The sequence below is a fragment of the Ctenopharyngodon idella genome, chromosome 10, assembly GCF_019924925.1.
Source record: "Ctenopharyngodon idella isolate HZGC_01 chromosome 10, HZGC01, whole genome shotgun sequence".
Taxonomy (NCBI): domain Eukaryota; kingdom Metazoa; phylum Chordata; class Actinopteri; order Cypriniformes; family Xenocyprididae; genus Ctenopharyngodon; species Ctenopharyngodon idella.
The window spans coordinates 18,359,343-18,386,376 of record NC_067229.1 but is presented as its reverse complement, the minus strand read 5'-3'; the positions used below and the strand labels follow the sequence as shown (position 1 = coordinate 18,386,376).

At 37.7% G+C, this 27,034-nt stretch overlaps 1 protein-coding gene across 5 annotated transcripts in view; it reads left to right on the top strand.

Moving 5' to 3' along the window:
* Positions 1 to 25,869, top strand: part of pcbp4 (poly(rC) binding protein 4) — an 89,688-nt gene extending 63,819 nt beyond the window's left edge. The window contains exons 6-14 of one of the 5 annotated variants that reach the window (XM_051910618.1): positions 4,413 to 4,544; positions 5,943 to 6,071; positions 7,364 to 7,438; positions 10,959 to 11,030; positions 16,325 to 16,366; positions 16,578 to 16,656; positions 18,544 to 18,596; positions 21,666 to 21,835; positions 23,638 to 25,869. In XM_051910618.1, coding sequence (XP_051766578.1) covers positions 4,413 to 4,544; positions 5,943 to 6,071; positions 7,364 to 7,438; positions 10,959 to 11,030; positions 16,325 to 16,366; positions 16,578 to 16,656; positions 18,544 to 18,596; positions 21,666 to 21,835; positions 23,638 to 23,986 — 1,101 coding nt within the window. In that variant the 3' untranslated portion in view covers positions 23,987 to 25,869. Of the gene's footprint in view, positions 1 to 4,412; positions 4,545 to 5,942; positions 6,072 to 7,363; positions 7,439 to 10,958; positions 11,031 to 16,324; positions 16,367 to 16,577; positions 16,657 to 18,540; positions 18,597 to 21,665; positions 21,836 to 23,370 lie in introns of all 5 variants that reach the window. The other 4 variants (XM_051910617.1, XM_051910624.1, XM_051910620.1 and 1 more) reach the window with 4 other exon arrangements.
* Positions 25,870 to 27,034: the final 1,165 nt, after the last annotated feature.

Sequence of the window (27,034 nt, the reverse complement as noted above, 5' to 3'; positions counted from 1 at the left end):
TAATCCATACGGCCACAGGGGGTTAATAAAGGCAAAGCTTCTGTATAAGAAGCTTTATAGAAGCTGTATAAGGCAAAGTATAACTTTATAAACTGTAATCACTAGCTTTCAGTAGTGGCCGTCCGCGAGTTCCGGTGGAAGGGTGACCTCTGACCCAACGTATGACATAGCTCCTTTCCTCCAAAATCCTCCAAAATTTTCTTTAAAACTTCTCGTTTTAGACTTGAATTCATGACCGGTGTTTTGTTTTGCTCCATCCTCTGTACTTATTTCAATTCTTACCTGAGCTTACTTATGCCATCAGAGGTCACCAGCTAGAATTTGACTCTCTTGTGAATGCATGGACAGCCGTTACCTAAAGCTAGTGATTACAGTTTACAGACCATTAAAATGTTTAACTTTTTTAAGTAAACGCTGGCGGGAAAAGAGTTAAGCTTGAAGTAAATTTGAAAAAAAAAAAAGTTAAATGCATAAAGAGCCAAATGCAAATCTGAAAACACACAGTCATTTATAGAAACATACATATAGATGAGTCACACATTCATATTTTTATTAATAGCATAAGTAGAGTTATATAACTGCCAGTCAATGAGGTGTGTCTGTCTGCCTGAAGCATGTGAGCTCTACACCCACCAAGTAATAATGAATCTTCTCACTCCTGCTAAATCCATTATGTATTTGATATCCTTTCATAGCAGGGAGGGAGCCATTCATTAAACATCTGTTAGGAATCTCCCTCTCCCTGTCCGCTGCACAAGCCCGTATCCCCATCCATAACCGAAGAGTCACCATAGAAACCCCTGAGGTGGCGGGGTTCATTTATGCAGAGAATATCATGTGCATTACTGGTTGAATTTTACAAGAAGGTCTGTTGAGGTTTGGCCTGGCTTTGATCCTGAATGTCAGCTGAGACCATGGATAACATCTAAAGGCCATGTCTCAGTTTTGGATGATATATGACAGAATAGACAGAGAATTGTGAGTCTTAGGGAGAAGACTGTGAAAGTCTGGATGCCAAAAAATGTCATGAGATACTAGGTCTCATTCACTAATAACTGCACAAGGTTCTTATGTGCAAACATTTCTGCAATCTACATTTCATGAAACAATGCATTTGATGAAATAAATTTAATATTATAATATTTATGTAATGTTGTTGTTAAATATATTTTAAAGTGTATACATTTTTACATGTATGTGTAGCCAGTTATAGAAATCCAGTTTAAAATATAAATAGTAATAAATAGGCTTAATATTAAATATAAAAATAAATGCATTCACACCAGTAATTTGATACAAATATTATTATTTTAATGCTTGATATTCGTATCCACCCTGTAAAATAAAGTAGACAGAAAAACTATGGTAATTTACTTTTTCACTTATTTTGTATTATTAGAAGGTCATAGTGTTACTGTTGAATTGTGGTACTACAACAACAGAAGGCACATGAATGGCACTAAACAACAAAATAATTAAATTCCTTTCCCTGCACCAGAAATTGTTTTATGCATGCTTTCATCCCGGTCACAATGATTTTGCCAAGTTAGACAAATTCCTGGGTCAACATATTTTGTTTATCCTGGAACAACATTCCTGTCTGAAAATTGAGTCCTATCTCTATCTCTACCCATAAACCTAACCCTATCCATAAGTTATCCCTAAAATCATGATGGGTGAATAACACTGATGTAGAAGCACCTGACCCTGGTTGTAAGCCTAAACCTGACATAAACTGTAATCTAATCCCTCAAATCTGATTGGTTGATTGGAATGTTGTTCCAGGATCTACAAAAATGTACTTGGTGAAATCACGTTCACCCTTTCAACCCTAGGTTGTTGTTGCATGTGCTTTATATTGCAGCTTTAAAACAGCTCCTTAGTTGCATCAGATCAAGAGCCCTTACAAATTGTCATAAATTCTGGCCCAGGACCCCCTTACTCAACAGATAATATGCAAATAAGACAGAGTCAATCTGCTGAGAGTAATATCTAAATGGATATTTTATTATGGAGGGCTGTTAAATGAGACGAGAGGGATGACTGGTAAAGGGTTTGTGTGACGTCAAGAATGAATCAGGGGAGTGGACATCCTTTAGTCACTGTTATTAAGACTGAGACATATTAATATCACTACTAATTCCACAGAGAAAAGACTACAGAAAGCCATAAAGAAGGACAAGATAGAAATGGAGAATATAATTTGGATGTTCCTTCCCTTTTTTTCCTAAAACCCCATGGCATCGGCAAGAAAACATGCACGGTTTTCTTTTTTCCACCTCCCCTTCGTTCTCTGGAGGTTTCAGGGCGAGACGTTGAAAGAACACAACAACAGCATCTTCAAACCCCAAGCACTGATGGAAACACTAAACAGAGAAGAAAAAGACTCCCTAGCTCTACTTTCCGAGACGCCACTCGAGGCGTATTCATTCGGCTCACGTAGGTGAGGTCTGGGTTGATGGGCAGAGAGACAGCACACGCTATTTACATTTCAAACCCGGCAAGATTCCTGCTCCCCCCTAATTGATTGCAGCAGTGGTGGGCCACGATTCTGCCTGATATTTATTACCTGGTTTAATTAAAGAGAAAGCCTCTGAATCTGCACTGGCTGGATAATGGACGTTGAAGCTGATTTCTTGTAGTGGCAGGAATATGAGAGTGAAAAACAAGTTGTTCTCATCTGCTTAAAGGGATAGATCACCTAAAAATTAATTTTGGCATTCTGGATGATGGGTTAAATGTGATTTTAGATGGTTCTCATGTCATTCATGCAGCTGATTTTTTTTTTTTTTTGTTTTGTTTTTTCATTAAATAGTTTTTGTGACCATATGTAAAGCTCGAAAAAGGGAAAAATAACACCAAAAATGCACCATAAACGTATCATCAAATTGGTTCATACAACTTGTGTCCTATGCAGACATTCAGCAGACTCAAGATGCACTCATTGACTAGGTTTTTTTTTTTTTTTTTAAATGTAGCCCACCTTGCAAATACAAGTCACACCTTGATAGAGACAAGTGTGGATGACAGGTGGGTAAATATCATTTAATTTGGTCATAAAAATCAATGGGTGTCTTCAATGGTGGTGCAACTGTGTTCAGTCAGCTATAACCTTTTGTTAGCGGGGACATCGATCTGCAAACTCTGAATAGAGAAATTGATTAAAGTGGCTTTGGTAAAGAACGTTTCATCAGATTGCAATCAAAAGCCATGAAGGGTCAGTGGTGCACAGTGGCATTTTCAAACCACGGAACAAAGAACGTACGTTAACGATCCTTGTGAATTATGAGGACATCCTTCAAATGGGAATCACCAGATTAACTCATGGCATCAAATCTTGTTGAAGTACACTCAATACTCAATGCTATTTTTTTTAATGGTCAGGCCAGTGGTTCAGTTTTTTTCTTGTTCTGCCAAATTTTTTACTGGCCCCACCACTAAAAAAAAAAAAAAATGTAATACATAAAATAAAATAGTTATTGTTTTCATTGTTTTTGACCTATGTAACTTAACATGTCACAATTCTCAAACCCAATTACCATAGCAAAAATACTAGACTAACTAATATGTTAAAACATTATTAAAAACAAGTAAACAATCAGTAGTAAAATAAAAGCAATTAAACAAATTACAAGAAATAGCACAAATAAAAACAACAGAACACAGAAATGAAATAAACAGTACTTTGAGTTTTTTAGGTAGGTCTAACAGTAGTCAGATGTAAAAATAACACTGCAGAGATTAAATGTAGATTAATCCTTATAAAAGTTATTTATTCAAGAGCAGTGAGTGATTTTTCTCTTTTTCTTTTGTTGTTTGATGAACATTAAGGACACAGACAGCAGCGTGTATTTTAGGCTGCTGTCACTTTAAGACCGAATGCAAAATCAGGACACCATTGACAATCCCGTCAATTGTTCTGAGCCTCTTTCAAGCTGGCCCACAGCCATCAGGCAGTCCTTTTTGTTGATCCCAAAGTATGTTGTCCCCTGTTTCCAACCAGATTTCTTAACTCTTACCTGAACCAAGTAACAAATAACTGGTGCTAGTTTACAGTAAAATATGAGATACAGCAAGCCAGCTGGCAACACTCATTTTTTGTTTGCAAAAGGACAATATTGCGCCTTTTGTTTGATCCCATTTGGAAAATCCAGATTAAGTCGGTAGCAGCAGTCTTGGTAGAAGAAGCATATCATACAGCCAGTTCCCTCTAGGAGTAACCTGGGGTTTAGTCTCTTGCTCAAAGGGGAATAATGGTGATAGATCATGGATCAATGCTTGCAGGTTATCCATGGCTTTATCCATGGTTCCAAACCTCCCTGAATCAAAACATTTGCTCTTTTGAAAATACCATAAAAGCCACACTACACCTTTCAGTTAACACGTCATCCATTCTATGTTTGGCCCTCAAGGACTTGGCTGCTCTTGTGGCGAATGGCACAGTCACCAGTAAGCCTCCAGTCACGCTGCGGCTGGTCATCCCGGCCAGCCAGTGCGGTTCCCTCATCGGCAAGGGCGGCTCCAAAATCAAAGAGATCAGAGAGGTGAGTGCTTTTCCATATCTCTATCTTTCTTTCCTCTGCCCCAGGACGTCCACGTTAGGACTGCTTGCGCTGTTGCATATTTCATGGGTTTGGATGCCAGTAAAAGCCCATTTATTTTACATTTATGGTCTCTGGGCTGTCAGGATGGTATGAGGTAATGGTGAATGGTCTGTCACGCTAAATTTGGAGTGTTCCGTAATGCAGTTGCAGAGGGTGTGGGCAAGGGGAAGGTTGTTGGAGTTGGGGGAATATCAAGTGCGTTAAACTAATCAAAACAAGAAGTACGTTTTAAAACGGGGTATGTTTGGTTGGTTGTTGGAGGCTTTCAAGTTTGCAGCACCAAGTAAACAGTGGAGCCCTTTCCTCTCGGTTCATGGGGTTTTGATTTACACTGCAGAATCAGATCTTAATGTGCAGTTCTAATTTGTTGACTATATCTGATTTTTTTTTTTGTTTTTTGTTTTTTTGACGACCAGCTTACATCTTCTTTTAAAAGTATCCGATATCTGCATTTACACTATACACTTAGCGAAAAAAACAACGGTAGACATAATGACTCAGAAAAAGCTTAGGCCGAAAATGGCGCAATTTGCAATGGGCACTGATGAAATGATAATACAGGCTTTTGCTTTCCGCACCATTTTTATAGGTCAGCAAAACAATCGGTTGAGCCTTCATCCTCCATTGCGCAATTGAAAAGAGTCATGTGATCGCAGCTGGTGTCCACCTGAGTTGACATCATTCGCCACCGTCACTTTTTAATGCTGTACGACTTGACAGGGAAATATCCGATCTGTCCACTTACATGGCAGACGCAAATGCACATATCCGATTCATATTAGATTTATTTCCACATAAGAATGAGGCATGAAAATGATCTGAGAATATCGGAATCCATGTGCATTTTTCCTGCTTACAAGTTTGTGTGTCATGTGCAACATGGGAAGAAAAACTGGAATTGAGTTACTTGAAACATGTAATGTAAATGCGGTCTTAGATTTGAGGGGGGTTTCCACCTGAATACAGTATCCGTGGTTTTGATTATGAATGTAGGTGGTTTTAACCTAGCAGTACTTTGGGGAAACAATTGTTAGAAGTCAGCCAAATCTGACAAAACCGTCAATGATGTCTTATTTCAGTAAAGTTAGGGTTTGGGTTAGCCCTCATTATATTACCTAGGTCACTCAGGGGTGTCCAGTCCTGCTCCTGGAGGATCATCAACCCTAAATAAAGACACCTGAACTTAAACATGCTAATCAAGGTCTTAAGGATTACTCAAAACTTTCAGACAGGTGTGTGGGAGCTAATCTCTATATGAAGCTGGCCCTCCAGGAGCAAGATTGGACACCTGACCTATGTAAAACTGTACTAATGATCTGTTCTTCCTTTGTGTGGCAGAAAACAGGAGCTCAGGTACAGGTGGCAGGAGATCTGCTCCCTAACTCCACAGAGAGAGGCGTGACGATATCTGGCAGTCAGGACGCCATCATCCAGTGTGTCAAGCTCATCTGCACTGTAATACTGGAGGTAATTTGACTCTGAGCAAATCCATTTGGCTTCATTAACACATTTTTATGCATGCATTGGCCTTGAAAAACTGTTGTGGATGACTATTGTGTGATATTCTTAATCTGCAAGACTTCAAAGGCTTCTGTACTTCAAAGACAGCATACTAGTTTTCAGTTGTAGCTTTAGTGGCATTGTAAAGAATGGATACAATACATTTCTGTAGCCTAAACAGATATTTTTATTGCTTTTTGCAGCTGTCAAATACTTTTTTTTTTTTTTTTTTTTTAAAGACACTTGAACTAACTAACTGCATGTTAAAAATCATTACAGTAATGATTATTAAATGTGTTCTCTCAGATTTCCCACAGCATGAAATGCATTTTCTCTCAAATGGTTTTCTTTTCCACATAAATGGTTCAGGAAAAGATTTTATAGTTTTTATTCAGTGGGAGTGTACTGCGTGCATCCTGGCCATTCTGTTTAATTTTTAATGGACCGGATGAGGGGCAGATTGTTGACTGCTACACTGCCCATTTTAGGAATCCTCAACTGTCTGCCTGCTCCAGGATGCAAATTATGCAAAGTCACCCAATGAATATTTAAAAAGATTCTTGTTTGGTTGAGCAAGCATGGGGGATGTGCTTCACTGGGTTTTCAGCATTTTGGCATTATTCCGACCTCTTGTATTTTGCCATTTTAATCAAATTACTTCATATGAGCAGATATAGTTAGTTAACGGTATGGTTATCTGTTAAAATTTTGTGTAAGATGTGTTGTAAGATGTTCTTCAGGCTCAGAATGACACCTTGTCTTAGAGGGCCGAACGTGATTTAACAGTCATTTTGTAAATGTATTTTATTCTTTTTTGAAGTTATAATCTGGGTTTGAACAACAGGCTCGTAGAGTTGCATCAGTGATGCTAACCCACCCCCTACACACACAATAAAAAAAAAAAAAAATCATGCTCGGGCACATTTTCTGCATTGCAAGTTTCCCATCCGAGGATATCGTGAGCAAGCATTAATAGCATTATGAAACAATCTGGTCAAATGACTTCCTGTGAGAGGATAATGGTATGCTTTTAAGTGATCCGATGAAGAGCTGATCGATAAATGTTGCATTTGTGCACCGTGTCAGCATTTCCAGTCATTAAGATAATATGACCAAATGACTCTGCAAATGCCTTAGGTAAGAGAAACCTTGATTTGTTCAAGACGTTTTAGCTCCACTGCCGAATCCGATTGGATACTATGGGTGAATCTGTAAGGTCCTGAGTTAAAGTTAACAATTGCTTTATTTTATGTTTGCAGTCTCCTCCAAAGGGTGCTACAATTCCGTACCGCCCCAGTCCTGCTCCAGGTGCAGTTCTTCTTGCTGGAAATCAGGTAAAAATACACATCAAAATGGCAAAAACGTGATTCTTTTTATCAACAATACTAAGTGTCCCGCTTTTCTTCTCATAAAAATCACAACACTTAAAGGTGCACTATGAAAGATGTTTTTTTGTTTTTTTTAAAAACAAAAATTAACAAACATTTATTTGAGCAAGTACATAAAAAAATCTGTTTTCGAAAATATTCTCCTTGCCTTACCCCGATTCACAACAGCTGTTGGGTCAGATTTTGCTGTCAGTTTGACATAATTTGTCTTTGTGTGGTTGTCACATTCATAAATTTTGTAACTTTATTTTAAAACAATTGTTTTCAATTAGTCAAAACAACAGTGGGAGACTCAAATACTAAAAAGGTATTACTGACACTCGCTATGATAAACTGAATGCCTGTAACCACTGGTAACCAGATAAACTTCAATCCATCACATCAATTAACTTAATTAAAGGGGTCATGAGCTGCATTTTTAAAATGTTCTGAGGTGCAATTGTCATAATTTAGAAATAAAAGGCCATTTTCTACCCTGATTTTCTGCCCTCTGGTTTGAAGGGGTGTGTCTGCTGTGAGACTTCAATGTAAACGACCGCAGCTATGATTGGCTAACATCTTTGCATATGAATCAGTATTATATGTGTAACTCTTTCGTAAACTTTTACTACATTTTATCTATTACAGCTGTCGATATTAACTAATGGTGAAAAGTGTTACACATTACAGCATTATATGTAGATCTACTCCTGTGGCATTAAAGGTTGCAGTGATGAGCATGTAGCCGATGACAGAGCGCATGAATGCAGGGATCTCGTCATTGCAACTCGATTTCTGTACTCGCACGAATGCTTTCATCATAACTAACAGCAAATAAGATGTAAATAAGAGATTCGTTGTGCAGTGTAGACAGCATCATTGATTATAATGGGAGTTTTGGTGAGAATCCAGAACGTTCACATAGTTGAAAATAAATAACCACCTTCCAAGCATTAGAATCCTTTGGAAGGTAATATTATTTTTAGTCCAGTGATCCTGTACCTTCTTTTCTTGTCTCACTAAATCTCCAGTGGGCGGGGCCAAAGATGCAATGTTGTAGAAGTAGGCATTGATCTGATTCTGCAGAGGCAGTCTTTCGTCGCACTATTACGTCATAATGTGACAAAATCTGAAATGAGTTGTTTTCGAAGCTTGGTTTCAATAAAAGCTGTTTTTGGACTAATGAGGAAGTTTTGAGTTCTGAAACTTACAGGATGTTTTTATAGTATGACCTCTTACATGTCAAAAGATCAAGGACAATTTGATTTCTCAATTCATGACCCCTTTAAACTTCAACTGCTGAAGGACGAATCTTCCGTAGTGCACCTTTAATAAGCATTAGAAGAATAATTCACTCAAAAAAAAAAAATAAATAAATAAATAAATAATAATAATAATAATAATAATAATTTTTTTTTTTTTTAATAATTGACTCAGGTATTTTCAAACCTGTATGACTTTTTCCTTCTGTGAAACATAAGTGAAATTTTGAATATCCCAGAGCTTTTTTTTCCCCAGAGTAGTGAAAGTGAATGGGCTGTCAAGCAACAAAATGACAAACCAATTACAAAAGTGGTCCACAAACCATGTACTATAATCCAAGTCAAATTTAATTTTTGGGCAAAACTATTCCTTCAAGGCCTTGTTCTCGCTGAATACAAATCTGATTTGTTTTTTTTGTTTTTTTCAAATCCAGTCTTCAGGACTGGGGGTCCAAACTGACATTTTGCAAGGGATGAAATTGGAATCCATTTGTTCAAACAGTATAGTCAATGTCTGCTACAGCTACATTGATTGTGACAGTCATGACGTAAGTGTCATCATGATGCCAAGATAGGTGTTTCTTCTACAGAAGAAATTAGAAAGCGGTCATTGTGGATGACTATTATGGCTTCTCACCATGGTGCAGAACATATGAGGCATTACAGTATTTTAATAAGTATGAATGTAGTCTAGTCTACAAAAAAAAAGAAAGAAAGAAAAAAAAAAAAAGATTTTTGATGACTGTGTGAGCAAGGCCTTATTGTCTCAAATATAATTAATAGGATTGAGCAGATCCAAAAACATAAAACCCACCTGTATATATGCTGCGTGCACTGAAAATACTTTATATTCATTTGATTCTTAATATAGTAGTGTTTCATAAAGCCACACACAGCTGACAGCATGCTGCCTTTATTTCCTTAAATAAAATGAGTCTGTCCATCAATGAAGGGTGTTGGTGGGGGACAGTCTGTGTTTATGAAATATTTCTGAAGCTTATTTGTTGTATGTGCTATTATTAATGTCATGGAGTGAAGTCATGTAAACAAAGTATTGCAAACATGTATAAAGTCATCTAGTTTAATTGCATTTATTGGTTTATACGTGTCATGTTGAATTTAAACCTGCAGCTAATATCATATCTAATACATATTGTGAAAAACCTCAGTAGAATTTCAGTGTGAACAGAATATTTAATTTGATGCAAACGAAAGCAAGGCTGAGGGATGGAAGTATATTCATTGTCTATTCAAAGACCTCTTGTAACACATCTGTGTGCAAATAACTGAATTCATGATTGAATTAGTCCCAATTTTAACGAAATCTTTCATAAAACTATTCAGCTACACTTTATTTTAAGGTGTCCTTGTTACAGTGTAATTATACATTTAGATACTGAGAAATATTAATTAACAACATGCACTTACTATGAGTTTAGGTTTGGATTAGGGTTTGGTTTAGGGTTAGTTTAATGTAATTATGCATAATCTACTATTATTACTATAGTAGGTACATGCAACTTGTAACAATGACAGTGTAAAATAAAGTGATACCAACTATTCCTAACTAGGTTGTCAGATTTAATTGAATGGCCATTGAACAAACTGTGCTTCCATCCTTCACAGCCTTGTTTTCGTCCCTGTCAAATGAAGTATGCCGTCTACCCGGACTAGGTCTATTGTTCCACTCTTTAATCTATCGTTTTGCCTGTTATTCACTTCACATAATTTTCTAACATGTCTCCAGAAGAGAGTAGAGAGGCCGTTATGTTTATTCATGTTGACACGGCTATTCATTATCAACACTCCTATGCATGAATAACAGTAGAATTAAGATCAATCAGCCTCATGAATATTCCTCACCATTAAAAGTGCTGTGGAGTCATTCGCCAATGGTGTAATTAATCGCAGTGGCATAAACTTTGACGTGCGTACGTATGATACATCGTCTGTTTGATATATTTATGTGTCTGTCATGAAAAGAGCAAGATTAATGTCTAATAATGAAATTAATGTTCATTGCTTCATATCAGAGAACATCTTTTTTTTTTTTTCTTCATTAACCCTTTTCTGTCTGTATTCACATCATGCTTGGTAATGACAGCAGTAACATCAAAACTGCCGCTAATGTACATGCGAAATATGCATATTCGTAAGACTAATGAGTAATGACATGCGAATGAAGCCTTGGTTTGTGTCTCTGTCCCCTATTTGCCTTTTCTAAGGTTTTCGAAACGTCAGAGTTTGCGTCTCACCCGCTTTTCTCAATGGCTCAGGGAGGGCTGGATCTGCAACAAGTGAGTATTATTTATCCATGATGGATAATATAGGGAGCCATGCTTCCCACTCTTTCTTTATTTGCCTCTTTCACCCCTGCATGGAGATGGGAATTCTGTTCCCCTCTGTCATTCCTCTTGCCGCATGTTGCAGCCAGTGTCCTCCCCACTTGAGCAAGGGAGCGAGACTACAGCAATTAGCCTACTGTTTTTAGACATGAGATTGTTATTCCACTTGACGTTCCATTTGGGCATGGCTTTACCCTCGACCCACTGCAATTGCATTGATTTTTGCTGAGAATTGTGTTTTGACTTGATTTTGTAAAGTTGTCTAAGCTTTACAGGTATTAGGTAAATGGTGTCCCCCAAGGCCATGGTTTCGGTCCTATTGTATTTACAAAATTAAAGATTCAGTATATAAGAAATTGTTTACCCCAGAATAGTTATTTTTATATATATATATATATATATATATATATATATATATATATATATATATATATATATAACACAACAGAAGAATTTCTTTGAATGATTTTTACATAGCTCTTATCCAGTGTTGGGGTATTACTTATCCACTGAAAAAGTAAAGTAAGGGATTACTGTTCATTTTTAGGTAATTTAATTACTTATAATGTACTTGCGTTACATACTGTAAATTAGTTCAACAGTTCTGTTTAAATCAATATTGAATTTAAAATCTAAATTTGTCATCTAAAGGTAAAAGTGAACGCTGCCTCTTTAAAATCATTAGCTGTAGTGCATGTTGCGCGAGTTCACAACTTCGAACCAGTTGGCTGTGTAGTCGCTGTCTGAAGATGTCGGCAGAAGCGAGTGGCTGTTTTGCAGAATGGAAATATTCCAATTACTTCACACAGGTAGGCAAGAACATTACGGTAAAATGTAAGCTATGTCCTGGAGAGAAAAAACTACGCGCGCTCCCTGAGAGACGGTTTTCAGTCAGTGCGCTCTCGACCAAAGCGCACACACATAGCCGCCTCTCGCAAGTGTCAAATTTTCGCGGTTTATTACACATAAACGTTCAAATACACACACAGTTATGTCAAAATGCCCGTCTTGGCGTATATTCGCGTTAATTACGTGAATGTGAACAGCATGTGTAACAGCATATTGTCTCCGTCCATTAGGTCTTAGTGACAGCAGCCTTTAAAACATGCTACTGTCTACTATTGGCTGTCTGTATTAAAAATGATAATCAAACAACAAAAGAAAAGCTTTAATAAGGATTAATCTATATTTAATTTATACAGTTATGACTATGCAGAGTTATTTTATATTTGATTATTCAATTTCTGTGGTATTTTTACTTATTAGACCTACCTGGAGAAAAAAAAAAAAAAAAAAATATATATATAGCATTGTTTTATTTGTATTTTTATATATTTTTACCGTGGTATCGAGTATTGTGCACTTTTGGTGGTATCGGTACCGACTACTAGATTTTTGGTATAGTGACATCCCTATTTGTTACTAAAAAAAAATGTAAGTATTATAAAGTAAATAAAAGTATTATAGTATATGTTTTAATAAAGTTAAAATGTTTTAAAAAGCTATAAAAGGCTAAACTATTCCATGTTTGACTAAATTATTAAAAGAGTTTCCTTTCTATTGTCTATCCAGTCAAGGTTTATAGGGATTTTAAGAAGTAATTAGTAAGTTACTTATTGAGTAATTAAATTACTTTTCAGACAGAGTAATTAGAAAAGTATTTTAAATACAACATTGATGATGTAATTAGTAATTAATTACTTTTTTGAAGTAACTTAGCCAACACTGCTCTTATCCATACAACTATAAACTCCAAACAAAAACAAAGATAAACACCATAAAAGGAGGCCATATGATGTGTGTACTAAAAAAAAAAGTATGAATCCATAATCATACTTTGAGTGAGGAACTGATCGAAATTTAAATTGTCTTGATTTTTCATCTCACTCTCTAAGTTTGCAGACAGCTTAGCTTTGAAGCGTGCTTATTACTGACGCATCTGTTAGGAACAAATATCTATTCTTGATGTTTTACAGTTACAGGATTCTCTGCCGTTGAGGGAAGTTCATCTGAGGACACTATGATGGTGTGAATGACTGTTAATCTCTCGACTTAAAGTTGAGGTCTTTTGGGCAGACAATTATCCGTGTATATGCGCATGTTCTACTATAAGATTAACAGGAACAGTTGATAGCATCACCCATTCCCAAGTCAGCCGTTAAACATAGTGATGAAAGAATGTTTATCATGGCCTGGAGAGACACAAAATATCAAGGGCAAGACAGTTAAGCGCGTGTTAAAGGAATATATCCTCAAAAATTATCATTGGAAATCTATGATCTTCTTTCTTCTGTGAAACCCAAAAGGAGATGTGTAGAATGCTACTTTTATGCATATAAAAGCACAGTTTTGCTCTCAAACCTGTTTAAAAGACATGTGAGAACCAGTGGCATTTGTTGTCTTTTTTTTTTTTTGTTAGCGTAACGCATATAATATAGCAAGTTTGAATATGCAGATGTTTGAGATTGAGAGCTACGGCAGGAAAAACATTTTCAGTAAAACAACTCAAATTTTGTTATTTTCCTCACACAGAATTTTATTTGTATGGAAAACAACAGCATAAATATTACAGAAATCATCCTGTGTGTTTTGAGAGTGAATTAATGACAACAGAATTTTCATTTTTGGGTGAACTATTCCTTTAAGTGTCAGCCTTCTCTGACTAATGCTGATGTAAAGGCTAAAAAGGGGAACCACGTGACCTTCCAATACACACACTCTACCTCAGGCCCGAGCAGTGACATTCTCTTAAACGAGCGGAGATAAATGCTGTCTGCCAGGAGACGGGACTGACAACATCACCACGGCTCTCACTAATGAAGGCCCCATGTATGTGTGTGTGTGCATAAGGATTACGCAGCGTTAAGTGGCTCAGCCAGGCGATTAATGCTTTTCTATGTTATTTACGAGCATTCTGAGCTTGGAAAGAAAGGAAGGAAGGAAATAATAGGACAATGACTGAAATGATGGAAGCTCCGCCTCCTCCTTTTTCGCAACCTTATGTCCTTCCACATTAAGCACACTTATATGTTGCCAAGCATTTGGAAGCATTGTGTTATATTTTTAAAGTAATAGTTTACCCAAAATAAATACCTGTTTTATTTATTTATTATGCACAATATTCCAAGTCTTCTGAAGTGAAAGGATAGCTTTGTCTAAGAAATAGACCAAAATTTAAGCCATTGTTCAATTACAGTCACAACGCAACAAAAGTAGCAACAGATCTTTTCTTCCGCATGGTGAAGTTCATCCAAATGTAATAGATTGTCAAAAAAAATAATAATAATGTTGCACGGGGATTTGGTTCTATCCATCGATTGTTGATTTGATTTAGAAATGTGGGCGTTGGTTTGAAGTCTGTCGTTTTTTCACTTGACGGTAATGACATTTTGATTTACAAATTACGAAGCCAAAATGTTTCTAAAAAATTAAACATGCAAGGATGATTCAGTTGTTCAAAGTAAGATCTACAGTATAACATGCATTTACAAAAGGGCAAATTTTCATTCATGCTTACTTTAATCTTCTCCTCCGCTCTCAAATCTCATTTGCATTCAAATGACACATCCAGATGCATTGTCAGGTTTGAACATAAATTGCTGTCTTTCCTCCAATTTTAGAATTTTTTTTTTTTTTTTTTTTTTAACTGGACCTTCTGTCCTTCAAAACCCCTTTTCAAGTCATATTTTAAACATTGTAAGCACAAATTGAAAAGGGGCATAAACAATAAGGATAGCAAAACAAAATGGGAAAATATCAGAGACACTGAAAGTGGTGGCAGTCATGAGCTCACCTCCGAAGACAAGCTAAATCCGTCCTGACAAGGAAGGGTCATGTTTTCCCCCCTACACAGTGTTTGCCTTGAGAGCTGTGACCAAATTTTTTCTCTAACTTGGCTGCCAGAGACACAAACTAGGGTTGCTCTTAAACATGGACTGCCATTTCTGCATCGCTGATCTTTTTATTTTATTTTCCATTTTATCCTCCCTCGATTTCTCTCTCTCCGTCTCTCTTCCACGTGTTTAAACTTTTAAACAGGCTTATGCAAGAGAACCTCTGGGACTAGCACGTAACGTTCTCTGTAGCTTTTGCGTCTGGCTATTTGGCTTCTCATTCTCTTTGATGCAGAAGCCTTGATTCCGAAATCTTCTAGTTTCACATCTGTCCCCTTTAGACATTTTTTGAACTATGAGAGTGGGTGTGATGGGGGCAGAGACCCCCTAGTTCTGGCCTAACCAATCCAAAAACCCTCTAAAATCAAACAACAGACCAGCGAAGACAAGCAAATAAATTCAGACTGGAATGCGTACATGTATATCTTATATAGATATACCAATATCAACATATCAACACATATTCATAATTTAGTAACTCATCCTGCCTTGATGAACAACAGTATGAACATGTTAACTCTTTTCCCGCCATTGACGGAATTTTCCGGCTTTCTGTGTTTTCACTGTTATATGGTGGGGGGCGCTATTACGCATTTTCTGAAAGAATAGATAATTTCCAGATCAAAACAGAGGTAAAAAAAGAAGCAGAAACAACCGGTAAAAGCATTGCTTATGCACGTTGTAGTCTTTGAAAAAAAACATCACCACTATTTTCTCAACTTTTTTGTTCAAAATGTTGCTTTTTTTTATGGACATATCCCATACGTGTTGATAAAAAAGGAATGAATAAAACTTTTTTTAATATATTGCATGTTCGGATATGCATACAACAAAATATTCTTGGGGCCAAGTTTTGTGAAAAATTATCAAAAATGCTGGCGGTGGCTGGCAAGTTTTTTTTTTTAAAAAAAAATGCTGGCGGGGAAAGAGTTAAGTAGTTAGCCAATCATAATAGAGTTCAATTACATATTGAAGTCAGTGTCGACATGAAATGGCATGTGTAACCCATCTGTTATTTAATTTTCATTTCAGAGTAAGAAAACAGTATATTCTGTGAAAGAAAACAATGTTGGGTGAAATGTTCATTTTAGTAAATTCTGATTTCATGTTTACTTTAAAGACAGAGAAGAACAACCTCATTAATGGTTAGGGTCATAGAGAAAAAGGTTTCGTCTTTTTATTTTAGGAAATTCAGAGAAACAAAAATGCTAGAAGAAAGTATGAAACACTTCTGCTACAGAATTACTCTGTTTCCAGTTTTGTAGTTGTTTTAATTTATTATGAGGAGCTTTAAAAAAGAATGATTGAATAAGATGTTCTCTATTTTAACTCTCGTCACTATTTCTTTTTCAGGCTTATACTGTACAAAACCAATATGGCATTCCACACTCAGAGGTAAGAAGCTTTAGAGAGAATTTTTGAAATCCATCCTCATACTGCATAACTTTCATTAGTTGAGTGTCCTTTTGTGCAGTTAATGAGCCTGTTTTACACTTGTAAATGAACTATATGATTCAATTCTCAGCTGTGTCTTCTGATAAGAGTAATAAAACCTTTTCATAAAAAAATGAAGTGACATTTTACTCCCATTTTTCTTTCATCTCAGTTGGCCAAGTTGCACCAGTTGTCCATGCAGCAGGGTCTTGCCCCCATGGCTCAGCCCACGGCCACCCAAGTTCTGCCCGGTATGTTTTGCCAATCCAAGTCTCTTTGAAGAGGAAGATAAGGGTTGGGATGGGTTATTATGGGTTAGACAGTGGCTTAGACTGTAATCAACTTGTCGCCATCTTACTCGCACATGCAGGACTCCTTTTTTCAAAGTTCACATGAATTAGTAATTTGGTGAACAAGTGATCTGACTCCGTTTCAAGGCCAGGAACAGTGTGAATGAAAAGAGAAGTAGATTTTTTTTCCTCAATCAGTTAAGTTTGTAATACTGAATGGTCTATTCTTATTATAAAGAGGACTCAAGTGCAAAAACACCATATATTTACCCAGAAGCTCAAGTGTGCTTTAGCAGCGCTAAAACCCTACGTAAAGCAATTGTTGATGTGACACAATTCCATCAGACAACTCAAGCTTAAGTATAAGTAGATTCCAACAGACCTCTCAAAGACCCATAGGCCACCCAGGTTCAAGGTAATACACCTGAGCTCCATGGAGCATATGGCACATGCAGATTACAGCTGCAAAAATGGGGCCAAATTTTACAAGGCTCCACAGTCAGCTCCTGAGGCTTCTCAGAGCTGTGATAAATGTCCAGCTAAAGCTTTCCTTTTCTTGTTCCCTCTCTTTTTTTTCTTGCTCACAACCAGACATCCAATTATACAGCCACCCCAAGTTTTTCAGTGATGTCTTTCAAGATGTCTGGAGATTCCCAACATTTGTGAAAGGTTTGTTGTTAAAGCCAACAGACTATTGAACATTATGGTAAATAAGCACTTTCGGTGCAAATGTGACAATCAAAAATCCCCTTAGAGGAACTGAGGGGTCGAAACAAATGTAATAGTTGCCCCCCGCCTCTAAAACTACAAGAGCACATCCTATCTTGATATGGCTGGGGAATTCGATTATGTCGGAGGTAAAAAGCTCATCAGTCAAGGCAATGTTTCAGTCTATTAAATAGGCCCCTGTTGGGCTGGGAGGCACTGTTGGGTCTGGGCCTCCTGCTGAGACAGGAAGTAAAGGGAAAGAGAAACAGGCTAGCTCTGTGCACATCATTAGTGGTTAGGTGATAGCATTCAGCTAACAGATAGGAGAATGCTTAGAATATTCTAGGCTCAATTCTTCCGAGAATTTGTGGCATAATGCAAGATAATTTGGGGTTAGAAATAGGCCTATGTTGAGGCCATTGAATCTCTTTTCTGGTAGACCAGGGGTTTTCAAACCTCTCCAATCAAACACACTTGAATCAACTCGTCAGCTCATTAGTAGAGACTGCAAGACCTGACATAGGTGTGTCAGTTAAGAGAAACATACAAAATGTACAGTGCTGGGGATTCCAGGACAGGTTTGAAAACCTCTGCGGTAGACCAATTTTGAATGGTTTAACACTGTTTGTAACTTTTGAGGTAAGCTGGTCTAGGTGGTTGATCAGTTGGACTAGAAGCTGTTGGGATATGAGGGCTAAATATTCTAAGGTGAAGTGTGTAATTTCTGCATGACTTGCTACACCAAACAAGAGTAAAGACCTGCCTTTTACGTTGTTCAGATAAATAGGTACTCCAGTGGTGCTATGTAGGTCCAATCAAACAGACTGCAGTTCGGTTTTATGCCGCTGATTTGGTACACTTTATCTTAAAAACTTATTCAGTCTGAACTATTTCACTGCTCTGTTTTGTGGTGTCATTTACAATGAACACACAAAGGGTAAAGGGAGAAAGAAGATGCACCGTGCATGGTGGGAGAAGATAACTTGTCCTGAGGTTACTCTTGTCCACAAGTTCAGAAGAGCTTCTGTCAATTTTAGCAGAACTAAACAGTGAAAAAAAGAAAGGGAAATATGAAAGCAAACAAACTACAGCGAATTATCCTATGGCTTGTTAACTTGGTACATGTTCCTCTTCCAGCAGGCATTGAGTCCAGTTCCCAGACAGCATCACAAGAACTTCTCATTCCAAATGACGTAAGAAAAACTTTGTTTTACAAGATACTCATTGATATTTCTGCACAGAAACACTTTTACTTTTGTAATAATGCTTATGTCTTACACTAAGACTATATTAAGCCTTGGAGAATGTCAGATGAATGTTAGATGTTTTTTAGTCATTAGAAAGGTCTGTTCTTGATATTTTTGAGAGCACCTCTCATGGCACACTTTGGCCTTGCAGAAATCACAAAACTTTTTTATTTCAAACACATTGACTTGTGTCTTTTTATCTGTCCACCCCCTGCTCTGCCAGAAAAGCTTCACAAGATCCAGTTCAATCCTGTCATGGCGTCTGACATGCTTAGCACTCCTCTGCTGTCAAAACAGAGATGGTAAATAAAGCCAGAACCTTTTGTCAGAGCTCTAGGTTGTGGTGCAGAACCTGCACCCCGGGGGCCAATGGGACGTTCCCTTCATGCCTGCTGACCAGGGCTCCCTTTCGCCTCCACGTCTTCCTGAGATCACAGGATTAATCGACTGGCGAAGGGCCCAGCTGTGGACTCAATACTCAATACATATTTTCAACTCCCATTGTTTTGTTATTTTAAGGCCTCATGCCTGACTCGTAATAATCTACTTGTGCCTAGCAAAGACTGCAGTTTTTTTAATACAACCAGGGCTGTTCACATAGGACATGTTCTTGTATTCTTTGACTTTTATCTGACTTAAAAACATTTAAAACATTTTTACTTTTAAAACCGGTTTTGAGATTTTGACCATTTAAATATTTGATATATATTCAATGAGAACAGCAAGTGAGTGGAATTTGGTACATTTGCAAGCAACACATAAAAGCTTCATGGAAACATTACTGACTGCACAATTATTCTGCAAATAATTTCTGCATTTTAAAATATATTTTAGTTGTACAAGCAGACTTGTATACTTCTAAACAGGCTTGAGTTTTTAAGCTTACATAGTGTATCAGCATTTTTGATTTCTTGTGCAGCTGTAATGGCAGAAAAATTGAGTGGATGTGTTATCTAGAATGATTCCAAACAAGTGAAGTCATTTACTACCTTGATGCACATGAACAGAAAAAGACTCAGCTCTTATCAAATTGACACTAGCTTCAAATAAAACTTGACTTACTGAATACATTCATTAGGTTCTTAACCTCAACATACATGATAAACTTCAAAGAAACTTCACCCATTTCTTCAATCAAGGGCTAATTTAGCATGCTTGTACATTCATATTCCTGCATAAAGCCATAAACAGGGTGATGGAAAGCATGTATTATTGAAATTCCCTCACAGCGATGCAATTCCAAGGCAAGGCGACATCAAACAGACATCAAACGCCTGGCAGACTAAGTTGTTTATCATTCGCAATCAGGTTTCTCTCTATAGAGGAGCAGTTTCTCCATGGTGAACCATCCCCCCTAACTCGCCTGAAACATGCTACAATTAGATTAGGATCAGTGCTCGAGAGCACAGCAGTGGCAGCGGCTGCAGCTGGGTCAGAACTCTACCTGTTCAAAGATTGCCCTGTGAGAGGTGGATGAGGCCCGTCAGTGACACCAGTTTTTGATGGCAGGAGATGTGTCCTCACTCCTCAGACTTTCAAAACTAAGGCCTAAGTAGTAGATTCACCTAAAATAGGCCTGTCTCCAGCTTGGCTAGGACAGATTTGAGCCATAGATTTACCTTGATTTCAGTGGAAACAAAGAAATCAATAAAACAGACCAAACTGAAGTTTTTTGTTTGGTAAACTTGAAGGCTGGAGGAGGATGTGTGGGTGACGGTACTTTGTTTGTTTCGTTATCCTATTGCTTGAGGATGTATAATTCATAGATTTCTAAAAATGAAGGATGTCAGTGGGCAAATATGTGGTGCAGTGCAAAGGACATGCTGGAATCCTCTATGTCAGGGCGGCAGCGAGACCTGGCGGTCGACTACAAGCACTTAGCCACAATCAGCTGAGCCATTAATAGCCCCTGGGCACCAGGGAGAGCAGTGTGACAAATCAGGAGCTTTGACGTCCATATGACTCGTGAGGAAAGGAATGCTTTGTGGAGCAATTCTTGCCCACATAATCCAACTCACACTCAAAGTGAGGGTTGGGGGCTGGGATGCAGGGTGGACAAAAGACAAGCTGTCAGTCATTTGAATGATAAACTGTTAACCCATCCCAGTTGGGGTCACTCCACTTTATCATTGTCCAGGCTTGACACTAAGCCCAAAGGTCACCCAACCCCCTTGGTCCTTTTCCTTCAAGCTGTGGAAACCTTCCACAGCAGGTACAGTAACCATCTGGATCCATACAGTGAGTTTTTGTGGTGCTGTATGTCCTCAGCTTTTTTTTAAAAAAAAACTTGATGATGTCACAGCAGGATGAATTAGTTCACCACCACCTGTTGTTGATTTAAACTGACCATCTAGATCCACAGAACTATTAGCAGATGCCTGTTACAGAGACAATGCCATGCACAGACAGCCTTGCCATCTTAGGTCCAGATGAACAAACACATAAACCAGCACCTCAGAGCCAACCATGATGACATGCACACAAAGAGAGATTGAAGTGTTTGTTAAGAAACACATTAGATACGGGCATGAGAGTGCAAACACTGTCCCTGAAATCAATAGTTACTTAGCCACAAAGATGGGCGGTAGGGCTGTATGCCATGTTTTATGAATTTCAGGACTGCAGTTGACCAAGCGACAGGGAAATTATTCTGATGTGGAATTTGACCAACATAAATTTGGCTTTCTTTAAACCGGTCATGTTGTCATAATGTTTAGCATTGCAATTTTGTACCGTGAGCTATGGTACCCAATACTACTCCTGGAGGGCCACTGTCCTGCAGAGTTTAGCTCCAACCCCAATTAAACACACTTGAACCAGATAATCAAGGTCTTCAGGATTTCAAGAAACCTCCAGGCAGGTGTGTTGGAGCTAAACTCTGCAGGACTTTGGCCCACCAGAAGCAGAACTTGACACCCTTGTTTTAGAGGGAAATAGTGTCATGGAATAGCTGTTTAAATCTGTTGACAATGAGATATATTTATTGACCTGATTGGTCTTGTACTTTCTTTTCAGCTGATTGGTTCAATAATCGGCAGGCAGGGTACAAAAATCAACGAGATCCGCCAAGTGTCGGGGGCTCAGATTAAGATCGGCAGTCAACTGGACAGCACTAGTGACCGACACGTCACCATCACAGGCTCCCCAATCAGCATCAACTTGGCCCAGTATCTAATCACATCCTGGTAAGCACTGGAAGCCATCCCATCATGACAGATTCAGGGTGTTTGTACTTGACCACTCCATGTGCTTATGTGGCATATTTTACACTATAATGACCTCTAAAGGTCCCTGAAGTAGGAGACCCTGACAAAACCTCTGGGAATTTTCAATCAGGGGTCTGGCCAGAAAAGAAGCACTCTTGAACATAGGCATTGCACAACTACAAAGCAAGAAGATGTTGCAGAAAGAAGCCAGGCTGAGGGATTAATTGGCCAAGTTTCAAGCCAGAAGCTTGTTAGAGCTTAAAGGCAGAGCATTTTGGCCGCCTCATAGACAGACTGTAATTTTCTCCCACGAGATCTATGCGTTTGCAATTTGATCAAATGTTGTGTCAGGCAAGAAAGCAGTAAATTCCTGACAGCTCAGTTCCTCGGCAAAGACTTCTCCGTCAATACTGGGGCAAAATTTCATTTGCTAATGCAACAAAATTAATAGTTCTGTTCTTTACCCAGGCTAATGAAAATGATTGTTGTATACTTCTAACGTCAGTTCAATTAACATAAGGTAGAATTTGCAAAACACACATAATAAATCGAAACAATTCAAACTACAAGAAAATTTTTATAGTTCTTGTTAGTAAAGAGTTCAAATCGGTATCTGAATAAGACGACCAGTTTATTCTGTTGACAGAGCCATATGCATTAATGAATAATAATGAAGAAACAAAATAAGACTTGACTCCAAATTAGTGGCTTCTTTATTTAACAATCAGTTAAAGAATTTTTCTCTATTTTCTGTATTGGCTAGCAAAGAAATTAAGATTTCTAACAGATGCAGTGTCATGTACAAAGTTATTTATTAATTCTTTTAGCATATTATGACTCAGCAAGTCGACAAAAGAGCAATAATTGAGTCTTGAATGAAATATTTATGCTTGTCTCAGGTGTGTTCAACAAGCAGACTGGTGCAGAATGTCAAACTCACTCTGAGAAGCCCCTCATTATTTTATTTGAAATATGTTACTCAGGCTTCCTGCATGGGAAGATTACTATTTTGGTTTCAAGATATTTTGGGAAAGCTTTTGTTGTTTTGCTTCTGTCTTAATATTATTGATTTTACTGGTTTCTCATCAGTTGAATTCATATCAGTTTGGTTTTCACCAAGCGACAGCAACAAACGCCGATCTCAGAGCAACCCAAGGCACTCTAGCATCAGAATATTTCCTTAACGAGTCAGCTCCATCAAGCCATTAAAAGTAAAACATGATTATTCATGTCCTTGAAGAAGTCTGGAGACGTCACCCCCAATCAGTGTCACTCAGTAAGAATACTTCCTATGAGACAATCGTCTCGTTTCAGTGTATTGCATCAGAACGTTCTGCATATTGAACACACCCCCCTACTTGATAATCATTTCTACGCCCTCGACATACATTAATGGCAAAGTACGTTTGATTACATGCATTTGCAATTAGTACAATGTTGACAAATGCATCTTTTTGATAAAAGATAAAGGAAATGCTACTGAAATTGAAATCATTTTGTTTCTTTTCCCAAAGCCCCTACCCAAGCCATCACCCTCAATTAAACAGCTCCTTTCCCATGAGTGCCAAGGTCCCCCCTCAAATAATCTGTTGCAACCACCAGCAAAACACACCTCTCTTATGATTTTTTTGTTTCTGTTTTTTGATTATTTTTTTTTTATCTCTCTCAATTTTTGTTTAACATGTCTTTTATTTAACCTTCTAACCCTTCTCCATCCGGCTCCCCTCCCTTGTCCCTCCACCCTCCTCTCCTCCACCTCCTTCCTTCCCTCCCTCGTACAGTTTAGAGACCGCCAAATCCACTGCCCAGTCCTCCTCCATGTCGACCCCTGTAGACCTCAACATGAGCTTCACCCAGACTGCTCCCCCTGCATCGTCCTCTGCCGCAGCCCTGGCAGCGATGGGCGGCCTGCCCCACGCTCCAATCTTGGGCGCCCCCTATACCCTCCCCCTCTCCAGCCTCCTGGGAATCAAATCCGTCCCCTTCCTGGCACTCTCGGCCCCTGCTGCCACAGCTGCTGCCGCCGCCGCTGCTGCCCCTGCCCACGGCACCTTGGCTTCCTACACCGCCAAGATCTCCTCCGCCAACGGCATCAAAAAACCAGAGCGTCAGAAGTTTGCTCCCTACTGAAGTTCGCTGAGAGGAACTAGCCAGTACCTCCTTTGTTTCCGAGACAACAACCGAAGAGGAATACTTTGAGGGTTCTTCTCTTCTAGCCTGATGTAGCTGTGTAGAAACAGACGGTACCAATTTGTTTTCTTTTTGGTTTAGTAGCTTGTCCTGAAAAACTGTAGGAAAATAATGGCATAAATTTTAAAGATTTTGTTTTGTTTTGTTTTGTTTTTGGCTGAGGTAGCCGCTAAAGCCATAGACTATTCCTAATCTCCTTTTTTCCCAAAATCTTTACACACGTTTATTGTCTGCTCTTATTTATTGATAACAACGAAATATTCCCGCAAAGAGTTTATAACGTAGAACACTGTTGACTGATGCTAATCTCTTATGTATCAGCTTTTATACAATGATGTCTGTGAATGCTTCTGTATACAACTTCTTGATTTTTTTAGAAATCTTTAAATGATGTATTAAAACAAAAACAAAAAAAATGAAAAAAAGGAAATGTTTTTAAAATGACAACAGATCTAAAACTTGCTTTTGTGTTACATTTTTACGTTTTGTTCACATTCGTTTTGAAATGTTATTTATTTTATTTATTGTGCGGAGTGTTTCTTTTACAGTCAATGTTTGTTTTCTGTAACGGCTGCAGGTTAAAACAAAAATCTTTTCAAATTTCTTCCATTCGATCATGGTTACATAAGTCCTGATAAAGACACATGTCTGAGTAACCACGAACAGATAGTAGTTTAAGTAGTGAGTTTCTTTAGATGGGAAGTGAATGGTGCAACGGTGAATTCTGATATAATTAAAAATCCGAATACGAAACAGCTAGCAAATTCGTTTCAAAACTTGGCTAGCCATGGCTGAGTATGAACATTATTGTTTCAGGGGGTTTCTTTCACCATTTCTAATGGCATAAAATGACTACTATGCATGGTGACTGCCCTTGTCGGAACCTAATGCTGCATGTTGACTTGGCCCCTCACACGTACACACTAGCTAAAAAATAGCTAACGCGTAGGTCTCTTGGTTGATGCCGTTAAAAATAGGCAGTGCTGCAGAAGAGCAATATTCGTCTGAAAGTACTAAAATATACACATATAGCAGACCTACACATAAACATGCTTCAAGTGTAGCTACAGTAATCATTATGCTCGATCACAGAGTATATTACATGGACTGACTTTTTCTTTTTCTTTTTTAAAAAATATAGAAATAACCACACTTATTTTTCTAAAACTAGAGTCCTAAAAATTGAATGTGACCACTCACACAGTTCATTCATGTGGTAGATGTAGTATAACCTTGACTCGTGTTTGTCATTTTTTTTTCTTTATCGTAACGTTTTTTTTGTTTGTTTGTTTAGATCTTCTCAAATGTCTGTCCCATACTCATTTGCATGAATTTAACTTGGCGTCTATGCAAAACATCTCGGGGGCGGTTCAGTGAGGTATCCTATGTCATGCTTCATAGATGGCCCTAAATAAACCACCGTTGGAAAAGGGCTATCGGCAAAGATGGAATCCAAGACAAGGACAATGATGCTCTCGAATTTATGAACCATGCTATGTATAATATATATACATAAATATATATATATATATGTTATATTATATCCATATTTCCCATTCCAAAGCCTAACACATAACCACCCTTTCACACACTATACAAAATGTCACAGTGTGGCTATGTTACGCACGGTCACACTTCACCGTGATAATTCCACGATAGCCGGACAAGGTTTAAAAACTGTTCAGATGCTTGAATTATCCGAGGTCTGGTTTTTGGATTCACACGAGGTTTCGTTTGTCAGCCTTGGCTTAAATGCAACTCTTGTTTTAGTTTTATTCATCAATGCCATACAAATGAATAAAAACAATACTGTATTAACGTAATCCAGTCTCTTTTGTTCTTTTTCAGCTGCGTGAAATGGAACAACATTAACATTAATAGCTAAGTGTGTGCATGCTGGGATAGTCACAGTGACTAACGATGCACAATCTGTTTTTTATTAATCATCTATTATAGTTATTTTTTTTTTTTAATTTGGAACTTTAGACCTGAAAAGAGTTTAAACTTAAGACCTCAAATAAACAAGCAATTAAAACTAAGCCCTAAGGTACAATGTGTGTTTTATTAAAGCAATAATCCACTCAAGGCCATAACATTGCAGTGATTTTATCATGGGTAAGGGGTGTTTGGCCCTTAACTATGGTCAAATCAGTGTACTGTATAACCTCCAGTGCCATGTTGCTCACATGAAACAGCAGCATCAGTAATATAATACAAGACAGCAATGTTCATTTTCTTTACATTCATTTTCTTGAAAACTTGAGTAATGTACAGTACAAAACAACCAGCTCTGAGAATCTCGAAACTTTACTTCAAAACAAAAAAGATTGGGAATGACATAATTGAACCAGGAACTGTGGTATAATATAAAAAATCGGACATATAGTAAATGCTTAGTATTAAAACTACTTATTTTAAGTTTTTAAATAGAAATTCACCTATTATATTTTCTAAATGTATGTTATAGATCTTATTGTGAACAATTCATCCATGCATGCATTTAATTTATTTAAATTTTTTTGACCTTGTAATTTTAACAAAATGTTCTGAGATTCCAGTGAAACAACACACTTCTCTCTGGTGATGTATGCTGGACTTCTCCAATTATTTCGTCTGCTTAAACCCCTTTCTTACAATCGACTGCAAGCTCGCATTCAGATCTGCCTCTATCCAATCAACAACTACCGACAACAACCTACAAATTTTTCCTTTTTTGATAGTTACACTCTGATATTTGTCACAAAATATGGAAGAAAAGATCTGTCGCTTCTTCTGTTAGATCATAAATTTTATGCAAATAAAATTTTAAAAGTATTTATATGGATATATTCAAAATTTGACGCAGGTTTTTTTTTTTACTAGAAATTTCACTATTGACTCCACCATTGACGGAATTTTCCGGCTGTCTGTGTTTTCACTGTGATACGGTAGAGGACACTATTACGCAACTTCTGAAAGAGTACAGAATCTCCGGATCAAGACAGAGGG